The sequence below is a fragment of the Lonchura striata genome, chromosome 1 (genome assembly GCF_050655825.1).
Source record: "Lonchura striata isolate lonStrDom1 chromosome 1, ASM5065582v1, whole genome shotgun sequence".
Classification (NCBI taxonomy): Eukaryota; Metazoa; Chordata; class Aves; order Passeriformes; family Estrildidae; genus Lonchura; species Lonchura striata.
The window spans coordinates 30,822,260-30,850,011 of record NC_140703.1 but is presented as its reverse complement, the minus strand read 5'-3'; the positions used below and the strand labels follow the sequence as shown (position 1 = coordinate 30,850,011).

Genomic DNA, 27,752 nt, shown 5'->3' with positions numbered 1-27,752 from the left:
CAGAGTTCTGCCAGGTTTGTCAGGAGACTGGGAATGAAGGGTTGGGCTCTTCACTGGGGTGGTTCCCAAGTTTTGCAGTGGAAATCCCACCAGAGAGCTGATACACTGTTGTTGTTTCACACTGGACAGTTCAGGAAACCTCACACTGAGGCAAACTTTCTGGTGGATTTTTGAGCCATGGTGGGTGGGATGAGGCATTCATGTGGGCATCTTCTGGTAGGAAATGTCAGTGGAGGTGCTCAGGCTTTCAACAGAAGAATGTTCCCCAGCATGACTTCATGAGTGCTGTCCGGAGCAAGCCTTCTCCTCTCCTGGACCTCACAGGATGAGAACATATCCACCTCTCCTTGCATGGGAAAAGGGATTTGGTTACAAAGCACCTTCCCAAAGGGGTCCTTTTTTACTGAACTTCCCTTGTGTCCAGCGTGTGTGCGCTGCTATCAGCTGCAGCAGCAGCTCTCATGCAGCATTGGAGCTGCAGGCTTAGGACTCCATGTATGAGAGCACGGAGGGTGAAAGGGGCTTCCCCAGCAAATACAGTGCAGTTGGCCATGCTAAAAAATGATTGCAGCTCTTGGAGACTCATTGTGTGCCAGGGTATAAATTCCTTTTAAGTAAATGTAAATAATTAAAAACACCCAAGGAATGAAAAGCACCCAAATGCATAGCTAGTATACACAGCTAGTGAATATTGCTCTCCAGACAAGGCAGCTGATGGTGACTTTCTGTTTCTTACATTGCCTATGTTCATACACAGTCTTTGGTTTGCACAAGTAAATGGTGTTATTTTCATTTCATTCATTGAACTCTTACATGTTTCAGTGCTGTCAGCTTCACTTCAAGGATTGCTGAGCTGGGTTTGCTCCAGTAGGAATGATTCACTAGCATTAAAACTACTTGGCTATTGGAATTTTTGGAAGTGTAGGCCATAACCAAAATGCCTTTTTTAGACCTCTCTGCCATCTAGTGCTTATCCCTGCTTGTGCAGTTAGATTCAGGAGCCCCTGGAGCTCAATTCCGTACCCTAAACTGAGCCCACTGCCACAGTCAGCAGCCTGGGGAAGGAACCTTAGTTTCAGAAGCAGTAAGCGTCTCTTGTCTGGGTCCAGGGGCAAAATGTTGTTTCCAAAATTTGGGCTGGAAAGATTTGTGTTTTCAAACTCACTTCCCTCCCCCTCCCGCCCCAATCATCTGAGTCAGATTTTTAATCAAATATTGTGATTTGCAAGCCTTGCAATTATAGTTGAGTTGGTCCTTATGTGGTGTAGTTAAAATTTGAGCCCAGTCCAAGGGGGATGTAACAGATCAACAAAAGGGTTAAAACAACTGGTCTGAATAGCCTGCTTCTTCGGGTTCTGGACTTCCACTTTGCTCCTGTTAGTCAAAACTTCTCTTCCTTGTCAACAAGTAGAGGTGGCAAAACAAAGTTTTTATACAGTAATCTCACCTGTAAGTTTTATTTGCCTGCCCTGGCAGAAGAACAACCAAGCAAAAACAATAACAAGAGAGTTGTGGTGTTTCCCCCAATGCATTTGAACACAGTCCTTTTGTCTCTGCTCACACTGAGCTGCAGGCCCATCTATCTTTCTAGAAGAGGTCTAGACTACCTTCATGCTCAATGAGGGAGGGTACTGACATCTTCCTGACAGATGCTTGATCTTCCATGGGGAATCTGGGAAGAGGGAATTAAATTCTGCAATGTAACTCTAGCCCTCCCTCCCAGGCTGTCCAGGGATGTTTCTTCTCTCATCAGGATGCAACAAATCTCTCTGCAAATGACTCTCTTCAACTTTTCCAGCACAAATCAAAAAGAATGAGGCATGCCTTGAAAAACCAGGCGCACTTATGTCTGCTTTAGGAAGAGTAGGACAAGAGTAATCAAGTTCTGCTATGCTCTCTGCTGACATCCTTAGTGTTTTCCTTTAGGTACAGCCCACCATTCTTGTGATACGTCCACCTCTCTTCAAATTGAGAAATAACCTAGTAGGTGGCCTTTAGGAGAAAAACTGTATTCAGTTCATCTATTTGTCACTTATGTGTGTCTAAGAACCTAGGCCTGAATGTCTTTCTCACCCAGTCATCTACCATCATGAACACTTCAGATATTCACCTGCTCTGGTGATCCCATTACCTCCTCCATCCCTAACTCCTCCATTTCCCCTTGTTTCATTTGCTGTGTCAGGCCCACCAGTACCACCAGGACTGTCGCAATGTTCCGTGTAGGTGTGAGGCAGATTAATACAGCAAAGCACAACACTGACTATGGTGTGAAAGGGTTAGCCATGTATGCCTTGTGGGATAGTACAGCAGCAACACTTGGTTAAGCACACAACTACTAGCGACATAATCAGGGATACATCTCATTGTGCTTTTGCAGCGTTCTCTGGGAGGGCTTTACAAGCTGTTCTCCCCCTCCACCAAAGCAGGCAGGCTGGAGGTAAAGCTATTCCAGTTGGAGGAAACCAGTAGGAACCTAAGTAGCTTGGTCTAGTGCAATGGAGTCTACGGAGAGTATTGTCCAGTATTTCCTGTTGGGCTGAAAGGAGAGACTGGGACATTACTAAATATAAATAGCAGGGCGCTCTGTCACATTAAATACTTTACATGTTCACACCCTTGGCTGTACACAGCATGCAGGATGTTGGGGGCTTTTTTATTTTCCCCATGACTGTGCTTTCCTGAAGTGAAACCGTGTACCTTGCTTTTGTAGAGCTGAGAGTCCTGACGCACATGGTTACAGATCACATATACTGGATAAAGAGGGAATATCATACATAGTGGGAAAGAGGAATATTATACATAAATGTAAAAGCAGGGTATAGTGGAATTGCCTAGTGCCTCCCATAGTCAGCTGAGTTGCAGTCTGGCAGGAAAAGCTTAAGGAGGCGAGGCAGCATGCAGACTTCTGCTTAAGCCCCACCCAAGGCGATCTTCACTTGTCCTTCTGAGATGTCCTGGTTTCAATAAAGCAAATGCAAATTCAGTCCAAGGCTCCCCAGACACAGTCCTTCCTCTGGAGGCACATGTGCTACCCTGCCGACGCTAACTTTAAGGTGTGGTGGGGCTGTGTCACAGCAGTGTGTCTTTGTTACCTTTCCCGTTCAGAAGCAAGAGGTGAGCAAGTTCCTCTCGGGCCTGGTGTACTTTTCGCAATCTTCTTTCGTTAGGAATGTACCGTATTCTCTGTGACAGAGCCACCTCCGGTGCCTATAAAATTTCGGGAGTTAACCGACGGCAGGGAAGGCTCTGCCTCAGGGTTTGGTCCCTCTTCTTTGTTGTCTCCTGCCACCGACTCCTGTGAGCTGGTCTCTGGGCTGGAAGCTGCCTGGAAGCCAGGCTCAGCCCCGAGGGGCTCATTGATCTGCAGGGGAAGCAGGGCCCGGTGCCGCATCAGGCTGTCGTCACTGTTCTGGGCCTCCAGCGAGTTCCGGCGCTTGGCGTTCCTGCTGGCCATGGCGTTCTTCTGTGGCTCCTCGAAGCTCAGCGACAGGGTGACCGTTCCACTCCCAAAGCTGACTTTCTGCTTGCACCCGCGCTGCTGCTGGCGCTGCCGCTCGGCGCAGGCTGGTAGAGGAAAAGGGTCCTCGTGGTTGCTCTTGCTGCTGATGGAGGAGGAAGGGGTGGAGCCGGTGGAGCCTCCCAGGCTGTTGGAGCGCTTGCGGGACACGTTGCTCCGTCTCAGTGTGGCCCTGGCAGCCACTTTGAAAGCGTGGGCAGCTGTGCTGCAGCGCACCTCCTCGATTGTGTTGCGGGAGGGCTTGAAGAGGATGATGTAGACTTTGTTGAAGAAGATGCAGGCCAGAAGCCCAAAGCTGGCAGCCAGTATTGCAATCACTTCCACAGCAGACACGAACTTGCCGTACGTGCTGGCGTAAGCAGGGATGAAGGAGATCCACACGATGAAGAATATCAGCATGCTGAAGGTGATGAACTTGGCCTCGTTAAAATTCTCAGGCAGCTTTCGAGACTTGAAGGCGAAGAAGAAACAGATGGCTGCCAGTAGGCAGGTGTAGCCAATGAGGAAGCCGAGGGCCATCAGGGAGCCTTCATGGCAGGTGATAAATATGATCTCATCCTCCAGTTCATGGTTTCGGTAACTGGATGGTGGGGCCGTATAGAGCCAAATCACACAGATGACAATCTGCACAAACGTGCACAAGAATACCAGGAGGAACTGAAGGTTGAGGCCCCACCACTTTCGGTGGAGACTTGTGGGGATCTTTGCCTCAAAGACAAGAAGGACACGGTTGGTTTTCACCAGGATGCAGGAGATGCAGAGGACAAAGCTGATGCCAAAAGCTGGCTGCCGCAGACGGCAAGTCCAATTCTGGGGCTCACCAATGAAAAACAATGAGCTGGAGAAGCAGCATAGCAAGGAAAAGAGGAGGAGGTAGGATAGCTCCCGGTTTGTGGCCTTAACGATGGGTGTGTTCCGAAATTTGGTGAAGACTCCCAGAACAAAAGAAGTCAGGAAAATTCCAAGCACAGCAAAGAGAGTCAGAGCAATCCCAAAGGGCTCGGTCCAGGCCAGGAACTCTATCTGCTTGGGGATGCAGGACGTGTGGTTCTCGTTGGACCAGTAATCCTCAGGGCACTTGTCACAGGCACTTGCATCTGAAAAAGAAGTGACAAGGAGAGGGAAAGTTTGTCAGAATGAGAGGCTGAAGTGTAACATATATGGCAGCTACACACTAGCCTTGATCTTAAACATACAGAGTGTTGTGCTCCTGTGTGCAGATCCCAGAGTCATGTATTGATGCCTCAGAGTTTCTTACTCTGAAACAACCAACCTCCTGTGGGCTATATAGCAAAACAGAAAGCATTCTTGGTTCTGGCTTAAAAGAAGTCCTGCCTCTGCACTCATGGTTTTTTGTAATCCATTTCTTGGCAAAACTTTGCAAACTTTGATTGCTATCAGCTCTTACACAAGCTCTGGTTTTCCCTCTTGCTTGTTCCTTTACTTTATCTTCTACTTCTGTCTGTCTTCCTACCTCTCAAACTTTTATCATCATTTGAATATCCTGCTTTTTCTATTACAGAGAAAATTAAAAACGTGCTTGCTTCCTTAAATGCTTCAAAAGCCTATTTCATATTCCATGGAGGCAAGTCTTAGTGTTTAAATTGCTCTTCCCTGAAGGCAGGCAATGCCCTTGACTTGCAGATCATTCTCATTTCATGTTGGAATGCCAGGGAAAGATGTGTCTTAATAATATCACTCTCTCTACACCCAGCAAATGTCCCACTAATGCTTGCAAAGGGAAAATTGGTGCCTCCATCTCCTTCATGAAGGTAGTTGGGCCTATTGTGATAGCATGGCCATGCCAATGGCTTGCACGATCAAAAAGCAAGGACCTGTTGCTTCTGCTCTTCCTCTTTGACTCAAATGGGTCTTGTGCTCTAGCAGGGAGGGTCACAACTCTTTTGATGGCAGTAGAAAGGGGTTGAGAGCAGAGAGTTGGAGGTCTCAACTTACCTCTGCTTTTGGGATCCCAGAAGGATAGCAAGGGGCTGCAGAGGGTCCACAAACTCCTTTAACAGCAAGAACCCTCTGAGTTTTGCACCTGAGCACAGACCCAGACTCTGACAACAGTTTCCAAAGCAGAGATTGATGCTAATGAAAAAGTTAGGAATGCCCAGCTAATGAGGCCAAAGGCTTTCAGGCTCTCTTGTTCTTGAGGTGTGGTTGGAGATCATCCATGACCTGATAGGCACTGCTTCCCTAAGGACTTTTTGTCTCACCTAAGGTGTTTGAAAATCTGCCACTAGATGCAAAAGTTCAGTCAGAAGCTGTCATCAGCACATCATTTCATTTACATCCATTCAGCCATTAATTCTTATTTTTCTTGTGCTTTTTACCTGGAAGTTCATTACAAACTGCAAGCAGACAAAGCAAAGTTAATTTTGTGTAGCAGGAATGCCAGAGACAGCTATTTAGCACTGCACCCTAAAGACAAACTTTCACTGCTGTCTTGTGGTGGCTTAGAGACCATGCTGCCACTGAAGGGAGTAAACCAAGTCTCCCTCCTCCTGCCAGACTACTCGTTCTTTCCCTCTCCTTTGCATTGTTAACACTTGAGGCCACGCAGCTTCTCATTCTAGTTGGAAACTCAGCCTCCCAAGAGCTTTTCAGGAAGACCAAAGATCTGATCCAACCCACTCCATGGCTGCACAAGTACCAGAACTGCTCCCAGACAAAGTGTGGGAGCAAACATCTGGGAAAGGACAGATTGTTTCCTCTGGTAGCATCGCTGTCTCAGCTGGATGGAACTGGTTGTAAAGTTGCTCTCTATGCCTATAAAACTGGCAAGTACAGGAAATAAAGACTGTTACTGTCAGCTGAAATTGCAGCAGGAAACTGTAGAGTCAGAAGACAGTCACCAGCTCAGCCCCATAAATTTCACCTCCACACCAGAGCTAGTTCTCAAAATTATGTGAAGAACACCAGAAGATCCCTATTACACATGACCAGAATTGCTTCTATTCAATCTGAAAATCCTGCTTTCAAGCATCCTGTAACTATCCTATATGGTCATGCTAAAAAAATATCATTCCTGTCTGATAGGACACAAATTAGATTCTCCCAAAGAACGCTTTTTCAGTTTTGCAAGCAGTTTTGAATTGCTCATCTCTGGCAAGGTCTGCAGCGTTTGCTGGGACCAGTGCACCAGACAGAGTATGAGGAGGTCCCAAGTGCCTTACAGTGTAGAGAGGACTGATATTCTGAAATAATTTACTTGCCTTCATTACCCTGGGGATGCCCAATACTGAGGGACCACTAATGGTGTTGGAAATTCAAAATTTTTCAACCATTTCTAGGCCTGAGTTTACCTTTTCCGTCTCTTCCAGAACCTGTAGTTTGATCCAAGCTCCCAATGAAACAAACAAAAAACATGTCCATGGGTGCTCAGTAGGATCCACAGATTCTTATTTTTTGTATGCCAGTGATCAAGAGAACCTGTAGTTGGTGAGTCCATAAAGGGAAATATTTCTCTCTGCTTGTGAAATGTGGGATGTAATGGATGTTATTTCTTTGTAAAGCATGAAATAAAACCCTAACCGTTTGAGGAAAACATGGGGGCAGACAGATAACTACAGAGTTTAGGATGGGGAATCTCTCCCTCCTCCAAGTTTTTGGAGAAAAAAAAGCTACTGCTACAGTGCAGTAGAATTTTCTGGTGGCTGCCTCAGAGGCTTTCTATATGTAAGTTGTTTTTCAGGTTCTCTGCCTTAATTTTTCTAATGCAGAGCAGAAGGGACAAGCAGGCTTACCAGTAGACAGGACCACAGGACTTAACTCCTGTAAGCTTCTCAGAAGTCCCTAAGATTTTCTGTGAAGCCTCCTGGCAAGGCAGGCACCAGCCCAGGCTGACAGGGAAGTGATTTCAGCACAACTGTGGGTGATGCCTGGAGGGCACAAGGCCCAGGGCAGCTCTGTGGGTGTTACCTGTCTCGTCACTGTACTCCCCGTCGGGGCAGTCCACGCACTCGAAGCAGCAGGTGGGCTCCCCCTCAATGATGCCCTTCCTTGTGCCCGGCAGACAGTCCCTGCTGCAGTTGGAGAAAGGCACCTGCAAGAAAAGAGCCCGAGCAGGTTAATGGTGTCAATGCCTTGCTATGGCAAGATCTTGGCTTCCACCAAGGGTATTGTTGCTTGGTTGGCATTGCTGGATGAAGAGCCTCAAATGCTCACCTCTTCCTTCCACAGACAGACACATTTTGCACAATAGTCCTTCCCCAACCCACTGCAGTGAGATGTCTCTAAAGGAACACATCAAGGGATAGTAAGGAAGATCAGCAGAACTTTGTAATCTCTACGGTGTTGGGGGCATAGCAAACTGGAGTGTGACCATGATATACATGCCCCAAAACAATCATTAGATGGTTAGAAGAAAAGACAGTCAATCTCTACTGGCAGGAATTTGAGTCAGCCTTGGGGTTGATGGGCCCTGATGTCTGATCCCCAATCCGATATATTGCATATTGTCTGCTACTAATTTATGGAAATTGTTAAAAAAATGTTTTCTGAAACTCGCTTCTTCTTTAAGAACACTGAACATCAAAAGATGCAAATCAGTGGTGCTTTACAGATCCAAAGGTTTCCAGACCGCTGCTGTAAATGATGTCACCAGCTGGCTGTGCATTTATGCTGTGCCTGAGCCCACCTGAGCACTGTGGTGTCCTGGCAGCGTGGTTGCATGGGCACGCTCACTGCATGCCCGAAGTACACTGACACAAAGGCTTCAGCATGAGGAATGGAAGCCTGGGCCTTTGTCACACAGAGTCATGACCTGAGGTTGAGTTCACCTCTTTACAACTAAATTAAAGAAAGAGAGCTGACACAGAACGTGGCCTTCTCAGCTCAGAAGAGTTAAACCTACCATTACTGCTGCTAGCAAAGTACCATGATCCATACATAGTTAATGGCTGTTCTGTTTGGAAGCCTCTATTAACTTATTGGAAGTTTGATGCTAGTTTACCCAAGTGCTGCCAGTCTGCTGATCTCCAGGAGCCTCCTGTGTTGATGCACTTGTGCAATGAATCCTAGCTGTGGTTTGGAAGTTGCCTAGCCACAGGGGAAGCAAAGTCCTCGCTAATGACAATTGCTATGCAGAGATGACCACGATATGGCTTGGGTGAGAGCAGTCTCTGTTACCTATCACTCTAAAGTGCAGCTGCAGCCCAGTTTGGGAATGCTGTTCATCAGGATTACATCATTGATAGGATATACATAGGGCAATTCTGTGCAGCTCCTGGCTTGAAGCACTCTGCTGTTAGTGCCTATTGCTATAAATACAGCGCTCCTATTCCTTGGGACAGTCTTTGAGCAGGCAGTGCATCCATCAAGAGGACTTCATCAGTCTAGGCTGTCTTTCCCTAGGCTGCCACCAGATTTTTAACACAGTTGAATCAAAGGCCTGGCTGAAGTTACACACTGCTTCCCCATTATCTACAAAGTCGATTGAGCTTCCAAGGAGGAAAATTAAAATTGGTTTGGCATGAGTTTATCTTGACAAATACATGTTGGCTTGTTCTTATCAGTTTATTATCCTTTAAGTGTTTATAAATGGTTTATTTTTTTTTATCAAGTCTTTTAGGTTACTGAAGCTCAACTCAATTGTGTATAATTCCCTTGGTTCTCCTATAACTGCTTTAAAACCAGATATTATGATTGCTCTCTGATCCTTTGAGACATCATGCATCCTCCACATCTCTTGAAGATGAATTGCTAGTACTTTTGTGATTGCTTTAGCTGAATTCTTAAGTATTCTGTGGGGAATTTCATCAGGTTCTGCCAAAATGAATCTATCTATCTTACCTACTCTTTAACTCATTCTTTTGCAAGTCTGCCCAATGCTCAAGTTCCTGAATGTTAAAATTACCTACATTTAAACTTTTGTTGGGGATGACAAGAGGCACAGTGAGTTAAGTGTTGACTACTTTTATCTGAAAGAAATTAGAAATACATAAACTGAAAAAAAGGCTGCAGCAGACACAGAGATTGCAAAGCCCTCCACTGCACAAAATTTACATGCCCTGGCACTACACTCAGCAACATGCTGTCACATTTTTAACAGTTTAGGACAGAGAATGAAGTTAAATATCACACTCCCAGAGAAATTTAGACCAAGAGAACACAATCACTCAGATTAAGTAAAAAGCAATACATTCTAACTGTTGGGAAAAGTGCAAGATGCATTTGCAACAATCAGAAGGAGGGATTATAATATCAGGGTTTTTTAAATTCCACTTGTAGTTTGTGCTTAGAGACTCTAAGTGGACTTAGAAAAGCTCTGAGCTCAGTATTTCTGTGGTAGTATGCTCTGTTCAATTCATGCCTCCTTCAGAGTGCTCTGGACTTGAACCAGAAGTGAAGTTGGAGTAAAGGAAAGGCTGAACTTATGCTGTAAGTGTTTTGGGCAAGTAGCTAAGGCAGAAGCATTACCTGATCTGCTAGCCAATGTGAATAATCACCTGGAAGTGAATTGCCTTGTTCATTAATCAGATGCTGGCTTACCACATTGAAACATCCCAGCAGGGCCTGGCAGTGACATTTCTGAGCTAAATCTCTACTCCCTGTGTCAATTCCCAGACCACAAACCATATGCACACTCAGTATTCCCTCTGGGAGTCAGAGTTTCTGCCTATCTGGCTGCTGCCAGCTATGACAGCAGTTCATTTGGCTCTGGTCTGGAGATGTCTGCAGCACATTTCCATCATGTGGGTCAGACACAGCCTGGCTGCTAGTGACAATAACTATGATGAAAAGATTAAACATATGCAAGACAGTGGAGAAGGGCTTAAGTCAATTGATACCTCTTGAGATATCTGAGGCTACGTCTGAGGCTGCAAAAGCATCCTCAAGCCAAATACAAAAAAAAAAAAAAAAAGGTAGTAGGTGCTGGCATCTTCCACTATTTGAGCACCATGTCCAAGTTAACCCAGGCAGATTGACAGGGCTTTTTCTATTGGTTTGCAAGGCAAGGGAGTGAGGAAGGCTCTGGGACTTGGTGGGTGAAGCTAACAGAAAGAGTTGTAAATATAACTAAGAGCAAGAAGAGACACTTCTTGATACAGAGATAATGGGAGGGAACGAGATGGTTCTTTACAGCAATGAAACTACTGAGCTCAGGAAAAGCTGATGTAGTCAACAACCAGACTTGGGTAATGGATTTTTCATCTCTTTTGAAAACCTGTTATAAAATTCTACTGTATCTGCTTGGGCTAGGAAAAAAAGACATAATTTAAAACATTAATACTCAAGGTGAACAAATGTATGGAAGGGGAGGAGACATTGTCTGTTATTTTAGTGTATAAGAAGGGTATGAAAGACTATGGTGGAGACTGTGTATACAGTAAGGTGAATGGATCCTAGCATGAGGAGCCATAATATGAGGAGTGTGCAGGGCTAGTTCAAATTTCAGCTTGTGGACCTGGAAAACATTGCTGCTAGAATTTAAGCACTTACCTCCTTAGAGAATCCACCCCATAGGATCTTGTTTTCATTGATAAAAAGCCTCTCCCCTTTCTTGGCATAAACATTGTAGTGCCCAACCTCTTCAAAGACGACTGAGCCATCCTCCGGAGAGAGATGCCAATTGATTATTGAGTAGTTTCCTACCAGGTCCCCAAACTCATCAAAATCCACTTGCTCCCCCATGTTATTGGTGAAATTTAAGTGTCGCAGATGCTTGAGAACCTGGAGAGAGACAGAGAGACACTATGAATGCCTGTGTGTTACAACTCTACCACAGCACACATCTTCTACAGGGACAGAACTGGGAAGAATCACTTTACTATAAACATTAATCTCTTAAAATCTTTTATTTGCAGCAGTAGAAGGTTTTTGATCACATGAACACACAACCGCCCTCTGGGTGGTTGGCAACCCATTGGTAACACTTACTGATGCTACCCCATCATGCATTTAACATTCCTCTTTGCTCCTCTGAGTCACCTCTGCAAGCCCAGAGCTCTTTGTTAGGACCAGGGAACTGGCAGCAGCCTCTCATGTGTTTCAGTCACCCATGCATTGCTCTCACCCTGCTCTTGCAACCACTGCATGAATGCTCTCAGTTGGTATCTCTAGTCTCTGAATGATTGATCACTCAGAAACAGGAGTGCTTGAGATACAGAACTCAGACTTGACTCTCAACTGAAAAAACCCAAGCCCAAAGCACTTCAGTAACAAGACCCCAACAAATCAACCTCATTTGCCATATGGCAGACCTGAAGAATTCTTGCCACTTTTTTTTGGGCTTCTGTCTCATGGTTGCATAGTTGAAAGTAATCACATTCTGCCTGTTCCCAGGAATTCTTCCCTGTAATTTTCACCTTATGCCTTTAAGTATTATATAGAATCATAAAATAATTAAGGCTGAAAAATACCTCCAAGATTATCAAGTCCAACCATTAACCCAGCACTGCTCTATTCACCACCAAACCATGTCCCAGGTACCATCTCCATATGTTTTTTGAACCCTTCCAGGAACAGTGATTTCTGCAATTTCCTTGACAGCCTATTCCAGTGCCTGGCCACCCTTTCAGTGAAGAAATTTTTCCTAATATTCAATCTAAGCCTTCTCTGGCACAACTTAAGGCCATTTCCTCTCATCATGTCACTTGTTACCTGTGAGAAAAGACCAACCTCCTCCTTGCCACAACCACCTTTTAGGGAGTTATAGAGGGTGATAAGGTCCCTAACCCTCCTTTTCTCTGGTTAAACAGGCCCCTCCTCCACTCAACTGCTCCTCATCAGTTGTTTTCCAGACCCTTCACCTGCTCTGTTGCCCTTCTCTGGATGTGCTCCAGCACCTCAGTGTCTGTCTTGTAGGGAAGGGCCCAGAACTGGACACAGCACTGGAGGTGTGGCCTCTCCAGTGCCGTATATGGGGGGACAATCCCTGCCCTGGTCCTGCTGGCCACACTATTGCTGATAGTGCCAGATGCCACTGGCCTTCTTGGCCACCTGGGCACAGCTGGCTCATGTTCAGCTGGCTCTCTAGTATGCTGCATGTCCCTAATCCCAGGGACAACAGTAGTTGTAAAGTTCGTGACTTAGATAGCCTAACAAGTAGACCTAAGAAACTGCATCATGAAAGAAAGCCTGTCCTGGCAACTGTGGTATCATTCATCCATATCATATTTCTGTTCAAAAAATAATTGCTGGTTTAGACACCTACCAGTTTTCTCCCCTAGCTCATCCATGGAAAGATGAGGTGACTCTGAGGGGTCCTGGATGTCAGATGCCCCTAGACCCCAGCAGCATAGTTGCTGCTGTGCTTCTATTACTTGTGACAGCTTGTAAGCCCATAGCTTCTCTCTGTCTCTCTCCCTCTCCCCCCCTCCCATGAGTGCCCAAACATACAACTCTGGATGGCAAAATGTAAGAGAAGCCAAAATTAAATCAATTTGTCTGGGCAGGCAGAGTCCTCTTCACCCCACAGACAGAACAGACAATATTGTTTTGATGAATCCTTCTCACCTAGAAACACAGGGACAGGGGAACAGAATCACTTCATTAATTCCTGTCAGTTTTGCTAAATTGTCTCATTTTTCGCTGTTTCCTTTTGGAATCCTCCTATCTCAAGTTAAAATCCCCAGAGCCACAGATACCCTCCTCCCACTGCCTGTTTGAATGCCAGCCTGAGAAAGTCTGGAAAAATAGTTGTAGTACTACAAAGGATGTGACCAACAAAACCTTTTGAGCTTATGTGATGTTGATGGAAGGATATCAAAATATTGCTGCAGTATTCTATTTTTGAATAATGGGTGAGACAGAGAAGGCAGGATTTTATTCTGCCTTTCTCATCCCTGTTGCCCCTCCTCTGGAGACCAGTCCACCCATAAGGTGTGCAGCTGGAATGATCTCACAAAAGAACCAGGACCTGTCCCTAGAAGAGCTCATCCCCTGATGGACTCAGCAAAAGAAGGTGCTCTGTGCTGGCACTTTGCTGTGGAGAGCTGGGCATTGCCTGCTGGGTAAGGAAACAGGAGACTGCTGCTCCCCTCTCATTCCCCTCATTCCTGAGGGGTACCCAGGAAGGTGCTGCTTGCCCAACTCCATCAGAGGACAGTGAGAGCAGAGCAGAAGCAGCTCTGAGGTCAGAATGGGTGACAGGGTCTGCAGCCCCACAGTGATCTGTTGTACTGCCTCACCTCCCTTTGGCCTCATCTGCACAGGGGCTTCAGTCTTGGTCTGGTTGTTACCAGAAACTTTGTCCGTCAGCAGTGCAGGAGCTCAGCAGGGCAGCTCACATTCCTCTGCAGGCTCTGGCACCTACCACAGGGTGACAGCTGCAGCTTTGATGTCCAGATCAGGTTTGTCCCTACGCTGAGCCTTATGCCATGTTTCTCCTCTCTCCAACTCAGTATGACACTCATGCAGCACTACTGCATCCTTCTGAACAACACCAGGATATCTTGAGTATAACTGCTGGCTGGACTCTTACCTCCATAGACAGGAGACCTCGTCCTTGTTTTGACTGCAGTTGCTACACACTAGGAGACAATCTTGCAAGAGGCATATTGAAGATTCGTCTGTTCAAGTCCTGCCTCTCCTGGTCAGCTGCAGCAGCAGGAGGCTCACTGGCCTTAGAGTCAGCAAGATGAATGGTGGAGAAACTTCTGGATTCCCTTAATGCAATTTTTTTTTGTTTATTTTCATAACATTCATAATAATTAGTCTGTTCTTTGGCCTTCCCTCCTGCCATTATGTTTCTTAAGAAGTAATACATACCCCTGGCTTTTAGTGGGGTTTTGTAGGATCAGTTTTATAGGATCTTTCCCTTGGTCACACACACACACTGCACCTGAGGATTCAGGTTATAAATGATTTCATGTATCACCTGATATGTCTGTCTGACTGTTAATTCATATAAAAGCATATTAAGAGCACTGATCTGCAATTAATTTTGTCTTTCCCCAGGCATAGTATAAGAGCTTCAGCTCTGCAACTGTAGCCAGAGGGTACAAAATGTGTATCTGTTCATGCACGAAAGGCACATGACCTGATTAAAATTCCAAATGGAGAGGCAACAGGAACAACAGAAATAACAAAGCCTGTTTTTTTTTTCTTTCCAGAAAACAACAGTTTTCTTCAAATCTAAATTTCTGAGGGGCAGCTTGTAAAATGAAGCACCAGAACATGTTCCTTTTTTAGAGAGCAAGAAAGTCCCAGGATCATATCTCTGTATCTTACAAGTTCTGCTCTTTACAGGGTGAAAATATAGTTTAAACAGACAAGGAATATATAAGCACTAAACTTTGAAAGAGGAAATTGTAGACTCTGAATAACTGCAACACTATTTTATAGTCACCAATCTATCAACGATTAGCTAAAGGCTTTACAGTTAATAATGTGTTATTAACCATGACTTCTTTAAATAGAAGCCCTACCTCACAAACATCCTGAAGTGCTTTAAAGGCTTTGGGATGTGTATGGATAAGGGAACTTCTATTCATAGAAGTTAATAATGTGTTTTGTAACTAAAGATAGAAACATACATAAGCAGGACTCAGTCCACAAAGACCTAAAAGACCCTGCTTCAGCCAGGCCAACAGCATGTGTCAGGGGTAGGTGTATCATATCCTGGAACAAAGAGATTATGGAAGAAGTGCTGACCTTGTGGCTTGGATACACTGTCAGCAGCTGGTGGGGAGAGCATTGTGCAAGATGCTGTCTTCAGATACTTCTTTCTGTATTTTTTCCTTCTTTTCTTTTCTCTCTGTCACAGACTTCATGTTGAATTGCAGTGCCTTTTAGTTAAAACACCTATTATTGGAAAGGACTTGTAAGCTGCCCTCTAGATTACCTTCCCATTATTCCTGGTAAGGCCATTCCCAGACATGCAGCATCTCACAGTTTACCCAGGCTAGATATTCTGGGTCATGTGGTTTCCACTTTTATGGGAGGATCATAAAGCTGTAGCACAAATGCCATTGTCTTAGACCAGGCTGGCAGCTCACCTGCCCAGGACCTGTTTCAGACTGTGGCCAAGAGCAAATACCTACAATAAGAACACGGGGGCTGTGGTACTTCCCCTGAACACCCTCACCCATTTTGCAGCTCAGTGACTTCCTGGGCCAGAAGTTTTGTACATGATAAAGGTTTTGGGTGGATTTTTCTTCCATGATGTTGCACATTTGTGTTCTGCACCAATGTGAACTTTTCACATCCACAGCCTCCTACAGCACAGAGACCTACATTTTATGAGACAAGCACATCTTCATCCTTTTTGGAACAGAGCAGATATGAATCTCTTTTGATGACCTTCAAGCTTATATTCCCAAAGGACTGTAATTTGCTGATCATCTTTTCCATGCCTCTCAGGATTTTACAATCACCTCTCTTCAGACAACTCTTTCTCAGGCTGCTGAGCCCTATCTGATGTTGCTACATCTTGTACAGAAGCTGTTTCACTGACCCTTCTCCAAGTATTCCCAGTCTTCTTCATCAATTCTGTGTCCTGCACATGATACTGAAGAGAGATGCACCAAAGGGTTGAGAAAGTGGCCCCAGGACACCCTGTTTACCTCTCTGTCCCTTTTCCAGTGTGACTATTCTTAAAAATGCATTTGCTTTTTTTGACTGCTATTCAGATAAACCTAAGGAGTCCACCATAGACTTGATCAACTTCATTTGTGATAAGTCAGGTCTTGTAATTTATTTTTATCCTCTGATGACTATCTTTCAACCAATGCTCACATAAGTTCTGAATTTGCTGACAGACTACCAGAAGATGCCTTCAAGAAGCCTAAGCATACTCTATGAATAGAAGTTCCCTTATCCATACACATCCCAAAGCCTTCAAAGCACTTCAGGATGTTTGTGAGGTAGGGCTTCTATTTAAAGAAGTCATGGTCATTCTTCCTCAGTATATTCTATTTTTCCTTCCTAAATTTTTAAACCCCAATTTTTAATAATGTGCTCAATCAGGCTCTGCTAGTTCCTTGGATCTCCTCCAGAACCCTTTCAGAAAACTGATGTCCCATCTTTCAGTTTTCTAGACCTCAGAGCCTAGGATTTTTCAAGTGAGGAGATGGAAACTGCAGCCAGCTCTTCTGCTACTTCATCTGTGAGGGCTGGCATATCCTTTGGGTGAATACTGTTCACTTGCCCTGAAGTATCAAGTTCATTTTGCTCTTGTGTTCCATAGTTTCTTCTATAGTCAGTTCAATTAGACAGATCCTCTAAAAGTCCCACATAAATATCTAAACCTTCTTGTTTGCCCATGAGGAGCACACTTTTCTTCTGTCATGGCCTTACCTTGTCTTTTGCAGTGATAATCTATGTCTCAACAAACAATCCTACTCCTGAAATGTTTCAAATAGAATTTATGAGTTTTACCCTATTTCAGGATATTGCCAATTCATTTTTATGGCCTGCCTTATTTTATTTGTACATTTAATCTGCCAGAGTTTATGAATCTTTCAATTTTACTCACTGAACATAACTCATTTATTTGAAGGATGATGTCTCACTTTTAACAAACTCCACCTAATACCTTTGTTTTACCAGCTTCCTTTCTCAGCCTTTTCTTGATCTACAGTACACACTCACTTCCTGTCACTAGTATTGAGGCTGGTGGCAGGCAAAAACATCCTTTTTAAATTTTGGATGCTGTCAGATAGCAGAGAATTTTGTGTGTGCATTCATGCCCAAACCTGAACTTTGAGCTGTGCTCTGAAGCACAAGCCACAAACTAGTTGAACATTTTGATAGCAGCTGGACCAAACAATAGATGCATGTCCTAACCACTCCAATTATTAACAAGATTGGAGACTGATCCACCAGTTAGGAGGCTGATTGCATCCAAAACCTAGGGCTCAGGGCTAGCAGCATGAAAGTGAAGATCGTATTTGGATGAAAACCAGTGGATGTAGGGCAGGATCCTGCAGATGAAGGATATGTGTGGAGACAATGTTGGGGGATGCTCAGTAACCTTGGCCAGTAATGCTTGAGAAAGGCAACTGAGAGAAGCTGCACAGCATAAAGTGAGAACTTCCACCTTGACAGACCTCCACCATGTCCCTACCGTGAAGGGAAGATGAGACCTGGTGATGTAACACTGTGGGGAAAGCAAGAGTGTATGAGATACCAAGCAGTTAAAAGTTGTAGTCTTGTTAATTTCTAAATAAAAATAAATAAAAGTCAGTATCCAGGTGTGCTATGAGTTGTCCTTTATCTCAACTCTGACAGGTCCTTAACTAGTCTCCATATACTGTCATATATGAAACATAAAGGTTTCATATCCTTGGCTTCTTTCTGCAGTTTCTTTCTGATGTTTTTCCTCCCTAGGTCAAATGGTCCTGCAACAGAAGAGAACCTGGGCACATTATAGGTGTCTGTCACCATATAAAACACAGACAATTACCCCTCCTAACACACAGTTGGAAGCAATCCTGTCTTAACAATTAACATATATTTTCCCATGCTTAAGTTTTAATTTTTGTCTACCTATCTCTCTTCAGGCCTGTAAAACAGTTCTGGACTGATAGGTACCACATGTTTTTCTCTTTGGTTTGGTAGAGTGCCCATGCTGAGAACAGCCAAAAATGCCACATCTTGGCTCAGTGTGAATGAAAATGAAAAGCCGGCAATTGTCCTCAAGATGTCAAGTCTTGACTTTCACTTTCAGTTGCAGAGGGCCCAGTCTTCTCTCTAGTTTAGGATCTCTCATCATGCACATAGAGAAGATGCCTTCATAATGCTGCAACAGGCATAAGGACTTGAGAGATCAGCTATTGCATTAGGCCATGGGTTATGGTGCACAGGAACTGGGTTTTGCCAGTGGTCAGGTATCACGAGGTAATATATGCCCAGGCCAGTTCTGGAAGGACCACTCATAAAATACTTCAAGGGAAGTGTTGTTTGAAGCACCAGTTTTTTGGTGGTTTTTTTTCCTTTCTTATTTTCACTTTCAACTACCTATGTGTCAATCTTCATTTACAGGATACCAAAACTCAGGTTTTTACTTTCTGTATCAAATCCTCGATTTCTGCTGCATTCTCTAATTTGGAATATCTTGTTCTGCCCTTTTTTTATGTAGGGCCAACTCTTAGGCTCTCTGAAAGGCAGCGCTGTCATCACAACATCAACAAGTTCTGACACACAGGAACAGAGAAGGCAGAAAGGTGCTGGCCCTGGCCCCCTGGGTCAGTAATACCTGTTTCCAGAAACCTGAGGCAGGGCAAGATGAATTTCACCCTTCTGTCCAAAACATTATTCTTGCCATCAGGAGCTGGTCTTTCCTTCCCCTCTATGACCTCTCCTCCTTCCCTGCTGCCCTTTGTACACCAAGAGGTTTAGCATGTAGGGCTGATGCTGTGTTTAAAACCAAGATGCCAGAATATGCCAACACCATTAATCTCACCTTTTTCCAAAAGCTGTTCAGAAGATAGGGAATTTTTCAGCCAGTAAGGGATGTGATTCATTGCTTCACACCACTTGCTACATTCACAGAATCATAGAATATTCTGAGTTGGAAGGGACCCACAAGGATCATCAAGTCCAACTCCTGACCCTGCACAGGACACCCCAAGAATCACACCATATGACTGAGAGCACTGTCCAAATGGTTCTTGAACTCTGTCAGGCTTGGTTCTGTGGCCACTTCCCTGGGGAACCTGTTCCAGTGCTCAGCCACCCTCTTGGTGAAGAACCTTATCTTAATATCTATCTAAACCTCCTCTGACAGAGCTTCAGGACATTCCCTTAGGTCCTACTTCTGGTGACCAGATTCCACCTAAGCTGCCTGGTGTCTATTGGTTTACTGCTCTGAATAAGTGACTGTTAATACTTTTTATCACTATAAGGGTATCTTAGGTGGAGAAGCTGAAAGGTACCCAGGAACAGAGCTGTGATTCTCACTGTAAATACCTCACAAGAAATTTGGATATCTGCCTGTTACACACATCCAGCTGCATGCACAAGGAGTGCCTGGGATGTAGTTCGGATGCTGAGCACTTCATGCCAAAATATTGAAAACCAGTCAGCACCTGCTGCACAAGGCCTAGGCTGTACTCTAGGATTAAACTGTCAGGTTGGTAAGAGGGCAGATGAAAAAAGGAGGTAGACTCTGGAAGAAGGGCTGGTGTCAAAGAGAGAGGAATTGATGGTCAGCCAGAGATACACAGACACTACTCCAAGGGAAATTTGGCAAGACAGGATGGACATCACAGCTCTGGTGAAATGCTAGATCTGCACTGAATTGAAAAACAGAATGAAAGCAAGAGCTCATTCAATTCTCAAGAATAGCTGTGTGAAGCCTGAGAATAACTCAAGAACATTCAATGTTGTTATGCTTTGATAAGAACCGAATTATTTCCTTGTAAATCTGGGAAGGTCATTGGAAAACACAATTAAATGTGTATGACAAAAACAACATGCCATATGTTAGAAGTAATAACTTAAGCTATTCATAATCTTTATTGAAGAAAATTAACTAACCACAAGACAAAGACCTGTTCATTATTGTAGTCAACTCAGTAAAAACACTCTGTGCCTTATGCAGTGGGAAGAACAAACTAAATATTAGAATATGAAAGTAAGAAAAAAGTATACTGAAAATATAGCACCAATAGTACAAGTGTTCTCTGGAAAAAGCTGTTAGTTCAAGTAATTTGATCAGAAGATATGAATAAATTAAATTAAGATAAGAGGGGTCCATAGGTTGTGATGATAGCTCTTGGACAGTCAGTCCTCCATTTCAAGAGAAATGAAATAATGGAATTATTTAATTGTTTATGTCACATACAGTGATTTGTGGGAAAGAGGTAGTATATTCTCACAAAGCAGAGACTCCTGTCCCTGCAAAGGCAACTGACCTTATTCAGGTCTCCAGAGAAATACAGGACATCCAGTTGACATGTCAAGATGTGCTGATTGTCATATTGTAACTGATAAGTGGTTCTGTTCTGCTTCTGTCAAGGATATGATCCCTAGGCAGAAGGGGGCTGGATCTCTCTCTGCTTCTTCCATTGACCAGTGCCCTGTCCTTGAGGAGGGGCAGCACTGGTGCTGACATGGGGACCCATGTGTATTCTCAGAGAGGAGCAGGATCTCCAACAGGAACTTGCAGAAATTGGGAGAGCAAGGAACTCATGTGTACTGTGTTGGAAATACCCTCACTTGCTGCTCAGAGGAAGGTGCAAGGTGCTTCATGTGTCTCATTCTATGCTGTGAGTGCTTAGTCTGTTTGGAAACGGTGAAGCCTAGAGTTTCCTAAGACAAGGACCAGTTTTAGTGCCTGTAACTGGGCTTCATGGGTCAGCTTATGTGGTGTTCTCACCAGCAACAAAGTGACTGCTCTGCTGCTTAAAAACTGCAGCAGCTTTGATGCTTTCTTGACAATGAAAGGTGACAAAATGAACAAAATAATAGCTACTACTACAGCAGTAGAAGCAAGTAACTTAAACCAAAAATGTCAAAGGCAAGCACTTCTAAATGGGACTAATATAAAATGGGACTAATCTGATCTAGGATCAGACTAACTACAGTACCATATTTACAAGGATGTCCAGAGAAAAATCAAAAGCCCAAGCCTAGTGGATTTCATAACAGAGGCTGCACAAGTCAGGTCCAATTGTGATACTTCAGAAAAACCCATGTAGTATTTACTGGTGATTGCAGATGCCTCAATTCCATTGCAAACCTGAGTCTGAAATGCTTCCAAAAGACTTGTCTGATGAGTCCCAGAGGTTCCCAAAGGAATCAAGAAATGACCTTGCATCATTTTGGCATTGCATGGCTGATTTTTCCAGACTGATTTAATCATCAGTTAGGAGGCTGTAGGACACAGCAGGGATGGGACAAGTCAGTATATTTTGTTTCCCCAAGGTCCTCCACAACTCCTGCTGGCCCTGTGCACACTTACAGTTCTAAATGCAATTGTCCATAGAACACCTGTCCTAAGCCTGTGCTGTGTAATGCTTAGGTGATAGCAAACAGCACCTCACATAGGTGTTCTATGGTAAAGAATAATGATCTCACTCAGTGTGACCAAAGATTTACATAGGGAAATGTGAAATCCTGTCAAATGAAATTCAGTACAAACATATTTTTTTAAAGTCAAACTCAAAAGTGTGACCTTCAAGTGACAGCTTGTTTTTTAACTGTACTTATTTTTAGTGGGGAAAAAGGGGTAACAATTAATTTTGAGTCTGTCAAAATGCTGGTTTGGACAGTGATGTTTCCATTAACTGCCATTAGTGAACTTGAATAGCTCGAGAGTAGAAAAATACTTTTTTACCTCTAACATTTTCCCTTTTTCTGTTTTAAATTGAGATCCAGCTGTATGATGGTACTCCCAACATATTTATATGGCCCAAAGCATTATAGTGTAGTATTAGTTCCCTAGAGTAAAAAAAAAATCCTTCCTACAAGCAGCTTCAGGAGTTAGGGCATTTGGAGTAGCTTCAATCCCAGTTCAGTGCCATCCCAAACAGACTTAATCTGATCTATTGACTGCAGTAGGTTTCTTGTGGGGAGAAATGGCTGAAGTGACTGCACCTCTCCCCTCCTTAAGTTCTGTGAGCATTAATTCTTTTCCTAGGAATCAGGAGAAAAGTTATGGCAGCAAAATCAAAAATAATGTCTGTGGAAAACCCCTAGATGCAGCATATAATGCTATATAAAATCAAGGAGGCTTCTGACTAGTCTCTGCTCTGATGTCGTACAAGCATAAGAGAGTGATGATGGAACTCCACAGAATGGAAAAAAAAATCCATGAACAAGCTAGAGGAAAGGACTGACTGTACCCTATGCATGATAAACCCATTTTCAATTCAAAAGTTTGCCTGTGCTCATTAAAATAAAAGCTTATTAATTAGAGAGTAATGATATGTTGCCATCCTCATAATACAAACATAGCTGAAATAGCAGTATTTATCATGGTGGGCTCTAAAAGCACTAATCCAACATGGAGCATCCAAATAAGACTGAAAACCACAGATGTTGTATTGTCAGAAAGCAGAACATAAAAAATCCTGGAGAGGAAAGAAGAAAAAAGTCACCAGGCAATGTATAAGAAGATCCTTGAGCATATTAAAATTGAAAGGTGTCACGTATGCCAGATCCTCACGATATAAAGTAAGCTGTAAGAGACAGCTAAAGAGGATGGAATCCTAAAGAGAGAGCTGAGGAGGAGCAGGAAAGCTAAATGAATGATGTGTTAGTACCCTTGCTATTAGAAAAAATCACAGACTTCTTATCTCAAGGGCACTTGTTTTGGAGCCATAATGTGACATTAACTGAGGTAGAAAGTCCTTAAAGAGAGATTAGAGAGCAGCCTGAGCAATTTAAATTGGATTTAAAAGGCTGACAGAACCAGACAGTTCATCATAGCAGTCCATGAGCAATAAAGAGAGCATTAATACAGTAGGTTTATGATATACACATAAAAATACCACTGGCTTTGAATGACAAAGTCAATATGCTATCTAATCTTATTCCACAGCACCCCCAATCCACCTTTCTGCTGCTCCTACAAGTGTAATGCATTCCCAACACTGTGTCCAAAGTTCTGTTCAGTGTCAGCCTCTGGTGGGCTACAACAGCTGCCAAGAAAAGACAATACTGTAAAAGGCAGAGGGAGGTCCTCTGAAGCCAAAGGCTAGTTAGCCTGATAGGAAAAACAATGGAAAACAAGAGTTTAGGGCTGAGGAGCAATTAATACAAAACTGTATGATGCAAATATAATTGCTGTCACCTAGTAACATTTGAGGAATACAGGTCTTCTTAAATTCAAGTTGGATTGACAGACATAACCCTTCAGAAGTGAAATAACTGAGCTTTATACTTCATGTAACATGGATCAGGAATTACCCAACAGACATCAACAGAGGCAGATCATCAGTTCATGGGGAATTTCTCCAGCCTCAGTAAACAACTCACTGTTTCCCAATATGTTCATCAGTACCCTGGCAGCAGCTACAAAAGCACTGGTGGCAAAATTTGCTGACAATTCAGGGATTAATGTAATGGTAAATAATATTCAAGAAAAAGCATTTCTCCTCAGATTGCTTTCAAATATATGTGTTTAATAGAGTGAAATTCAGGCTTGTGCATCAAGGCACAAGGAATTCACAGCCAGCACAGAAGGGGTACCACCTGCTGCAAAGGATTACTGGCAACTAAGTGTGACCTTTCCATTGCACCTGGTGGCACTGAAGGCTCAGGTACCCTGTGCTCCTACAAATGAGGAAGTAATAGGAGTATGCAAATGTGGGATTTTTTCCACTGTCTGGCTGTGCTGAGTCTGTTGAAGGAATACTAAATACATGCCAAAAAGAGGGATGAGTGAATGGACAAGGTATAGAACTAAAGCAGAAAACATACCTTATGAGTAAAAGACCACTGTGTTTAAATTATCAAGGTACCAAGGAATAATTTGATCAATGTGCATAAATATTACATGGAGAAAAATGATGCATACTTCATCTGGACTTTTAAATCTAATAAAGCAAGCCCAAGTAAGGACCAATGAAACTAAAGGTCAGTAAATCCCAACAGGAAATCAGACATGATCTGTGACAAGAGACGTGGCCTGCCATGGATCATACTAATTAAAAAAAAAAGGTCTACCAGTCAGCATGTCTTTGGGGAAAATAAATCTTGCTAAACACAAGTTTGGCTGTCAAACATAGCCTTTCAGAAATGAAATACCTAAGTTTTACATTTGATGTGAAGCAGCCTTTAGCTGGATCAAGATTACTTACTTTCCTGAACGTGGCATAAATTTACATAACTAATTATACAAAGGATTTCAAGCTGCATGATCATTTGGAACTCACCCTGTTTAAACATATTTTAGGTTTCTGCTGAGGTTTTGTGGAGAGGGATGGTCTCCAGACAGAAAAAGGCAATTGTACAGGTACAATGAAACTTAATTGTCAGTGCTGCTATATGGTATTTTGTGTTGTGTTCTCCTGTCTTTACCTACCTAGCATAGTATGAAAGAAAATCAGAGCCACTTAGTCTAGACTTGATGCCATTATTGCTTTGGTTTTCACTTGCAGCAAATATAATATGGAGAAATCCATTGGGTACAATAGCCCAGGTTGCTGTGTACTAAGGATGAAGGATCTGTTGGCAGGAGTCCTAACTGAGTAAATGATGCTTTAATGTTCTTGGGACATCACCATACTGCACAATAACTGTTACAGTGAAGTACCTAACAGCTTAAGATAGGGCTCTTTTATTAATTTAAGTTTAATATTAAATAATATGTAGAAAATTGTCCTATTATTAAGGCTACTAGTAGACCCAAAGGTTCAAGTGTTTTCAAGTAGTATAATTCATATATGTATAATTCATATATGTTATCTTTTGTTTACATAAGATTGAAATGTTTATTTTCTGGGAGGCATTTAATGCCATCCCTGCCCAGCTGTGCAGAGTCCATCTGTGTAGATATGTCCCTTTACAGTCCTTTGCTGTCACTTTCTTCAAATAGCCCTTTATGGATCAGTCTCTTCAAAGTCCCAGTGAGGTCTGAAACTGCATTCCACACAGAGCACTGCTGATACTGCTTTGAAGAACTGTGCTGCTCTCTAGGCCAGGAGAAAGTCAGAGCTTTCGACTGCAAATTGGTTCCTATTTGGAGTGACAGGATGAATTCCTTCAACCCTTGGGTAAGCTCTTTGTTAGAATGAGAACCAACAGATTTTGCACTCTAGGTGTCATTCCTTTTAACAAAACCATGGTAATTCATGAAGCCTGAGTTCAATGATTATTTATAATTGATTCAAGAAGTACTATCCATGGGGGTAAAAAAATGAGTCCCAAAGTTTCCTATAGTCACAGTGAGTTAACTGCACTCACACAGGTGTTTCAGACATTCAGAGTGTGCAAGCAGAGTCATAGGTCCCATGAATGGTCAACTAATGTTCCAGGGGATTCAGTTACTGTGTCTGGGCACATCTTCCACTTGCCTACTGGCTTAAATCTGATTTTTCCATTTCCTCTATCAATATAAGTCTTGGCCAACAAAGAAATCTCATGTCAAGACTTTGATTTCTTCAGTCTTTTATGTATTTCTTCCTACAGGCACTGGTAAAGGTCCTTTCAAAGCAAAGTATTGCTTCTAGTCCAGTTTGAAGATCACTCTTATAATTCTACAAGGCAAAAGGGTCCGTAAAAAGTAATTTGTTCTCATTCCTCTAACTTCTGTGAGGAGCAACACCAGTCCTTCATAGTGCATAAAAGTTCACTTTGGGGATAACTAACTGTGATTGGTTAGTAAAGCATTTGTGAAGATAGCTGACTACCCAGAAAGAAATGAAATAATAACCTATGCTATGATTATAATGACTTTGAAGTTAGCTTCAACCCCATCTTGGTATAAATGGAAATTTTTTATATATCCACTTGTTTCCTCATCCCACTTTGTGAGTGCCTTTAGGAAGCTCTCAAGGTGCCCTTTGTCACCAGTTCCATTTGTGAGTGGTATCAGGAAAGGTCAGTCCTGGAAGAAATTTTACATTCTTTTGTGCAACAAAGACATGCTGTGTCTTTGTAACAGATACTGGCATCTGAGGTCTTGGTAATTCAAGGGATAATTGTTATCTGAAATTGTTACAGAGAGACATTGTATAAGCATTTCATGGAGCCTTCCCTAAAATTCCCACTATAAGCTGAAAAACTGACTTTTCTCCAACTGACAGAAGTACTTCATAAATGAGCTTCATAAATATAAAAAAAGTTCTTTTAAAATACAGCTTTTGTTGTAAAGCAGTGCATAAATCACTATATTAAAAGTGACTTCTATGAAAAATCCAATGTGCTTAGGGGCAGACAAGAACACTCTGGGTTTGGTCATCAGGCAGTGTGTACTACCCCAATTCAGAAGAATCTCAGCCATTCTTTACTTAGTAATTAATAGCCATAACTCCTTTGTTGTATTTGCTGCCTGCAGTTCATTCACCCTTCTTCTAGCAGTCTTGTCACAGCAATCATTTCCTAGCACATTTTCTACTGGTGAGTCCAGTTAAGTCTCTATCCTTTTAGCTGTAGAGAGATTTAAATATTACTCCATCTATTGTCTGCTTAGTTGATGTTCTCAGCTGATGGCAAGTTGCTATCTTCAAACTGATGAATAAGCAATTGTCTGTTATTGGCCTGGAGAGGAAATAGCTGCGTTTGCTCTATTGACCCCCATATTTCTGTATGTGGTTCATGTAGTGTCCCTCTCAGTTCTGTCTCCCACAACAAAGGCACACCTCTTGCCTTCTGTTCACAACAAATACATCTCCAGTGCGTTTGTAATGCAGAGAAGGCAAGGTTTTGCAGTTGCCTGACATTCAACAGCTTCCTCTGTTTTCTTTGTGATTCTCCTCAAATTACTAATTTTCCCACCAGCCATAGCTAATAGCTGTTCTGATACTATTTAATTCTGTATACCAGAAAGCAGCTGGTTTTAAATTGTTCAGACTGGCCTCTAGTATAATAGACACAAAAATTGATTAGATAACCCATTAAGCTCAAAGGTCTATGGCATCTAAGGCATTATTTACTTCTTTAAAGCCTTGCACAATCAATTTCCAGCCAGGCAGACACACCTAAATGTAAAGCTGGAGACAGCACCAGTCCATTTTTACCTCTTCACCACGCATATCACCATCACTGAGGAAGGAACTGTTGGCTGAGAGGTTCACAAGAGTAATTAAAAAATTCAGGTGTTGCTGGGTGAAGCCATTTTGTATTTGTTTTTATTTTGTGGAACAGCATATGGCAACTTTTCACTGAGTCTGAGGTCAGTCAGATTTCCAGGCATAGAGTAATACACAAAAGCATGTCTCTAAGCTGTGAATCATTAGCACAACACATTTTTCAGCCCTTGCAGTGTGCATTGCCTTGGTGCCTAGAAGAGCTCTTGTTTTTCACTCATGCCAAAGTTCAAATCCTCCAGTGTTAACAGCAACCTGCAAATTGTCTGGGAGTCAACCCAAAGATTCTCTGCTAAGTGACCCTGTGGCTGCACACCTTTGCCTTCTCAGATCACTGGGAGCCTGTCATCCCCATTTAATCACAATGCTTTTACTGCAAGAAACAAAAAGAGGTCCAGCAGCTGCTCATCAAGAATCCAAATGAATGGGCAGAAACTGGGCTACCTCAGTCTGAAGAAAAGATGGGTCTTTCAACTTCTCACACAGAAATAATATGAAGCAGGAAATCTTTGTTCTGAAGGACAGATTCCCTATTAATTTTCTCCCTATTTTTTTGCAGGACCACAGAGTGTTTGTAGTGAGAGGGA

General features: G+C 43.0%; 1 protein-coding gene across 2 annotated transcripts in view; it reads right to left on the bottom strand.

Annotated features, from left to right (window-relative positions):
- Window positions 1-1,840: 1,840 nt before the first annotated feature.
- The window catches only part of CASR (calcium sensing receptor), a 74,178-nt gene continuing 48,266 nt past the window's right edge, over window positions 1,841-27,752 (bottom strand). The window contains exons 5-7 of one of the 2 annotated variants that reach the window (XM_021548851.3): window positions 10,967-11,197; window positions 7,445-7,568; window positions 1,841-4,614 (exon numbers count right to left, since the gene is read on the bottom strand). In XM_021548851.3, coding sequence (XP_021404526.2) covers window positions 3,164-4,614; window positions 7,445-7,568; window positions 10,967-11,197 — 1,806 coding nt within the window. In that variant the 3' untranslated portion in view covers window positions 1,841-3,163. The remainder of the gene's footprint in view (window positions 4,615-7,444; window positions 7,569-10,966; window positions 11,198-27,752) is intronic. The other variant, XM_085591880.1, reaches the window with a different exon arrangement.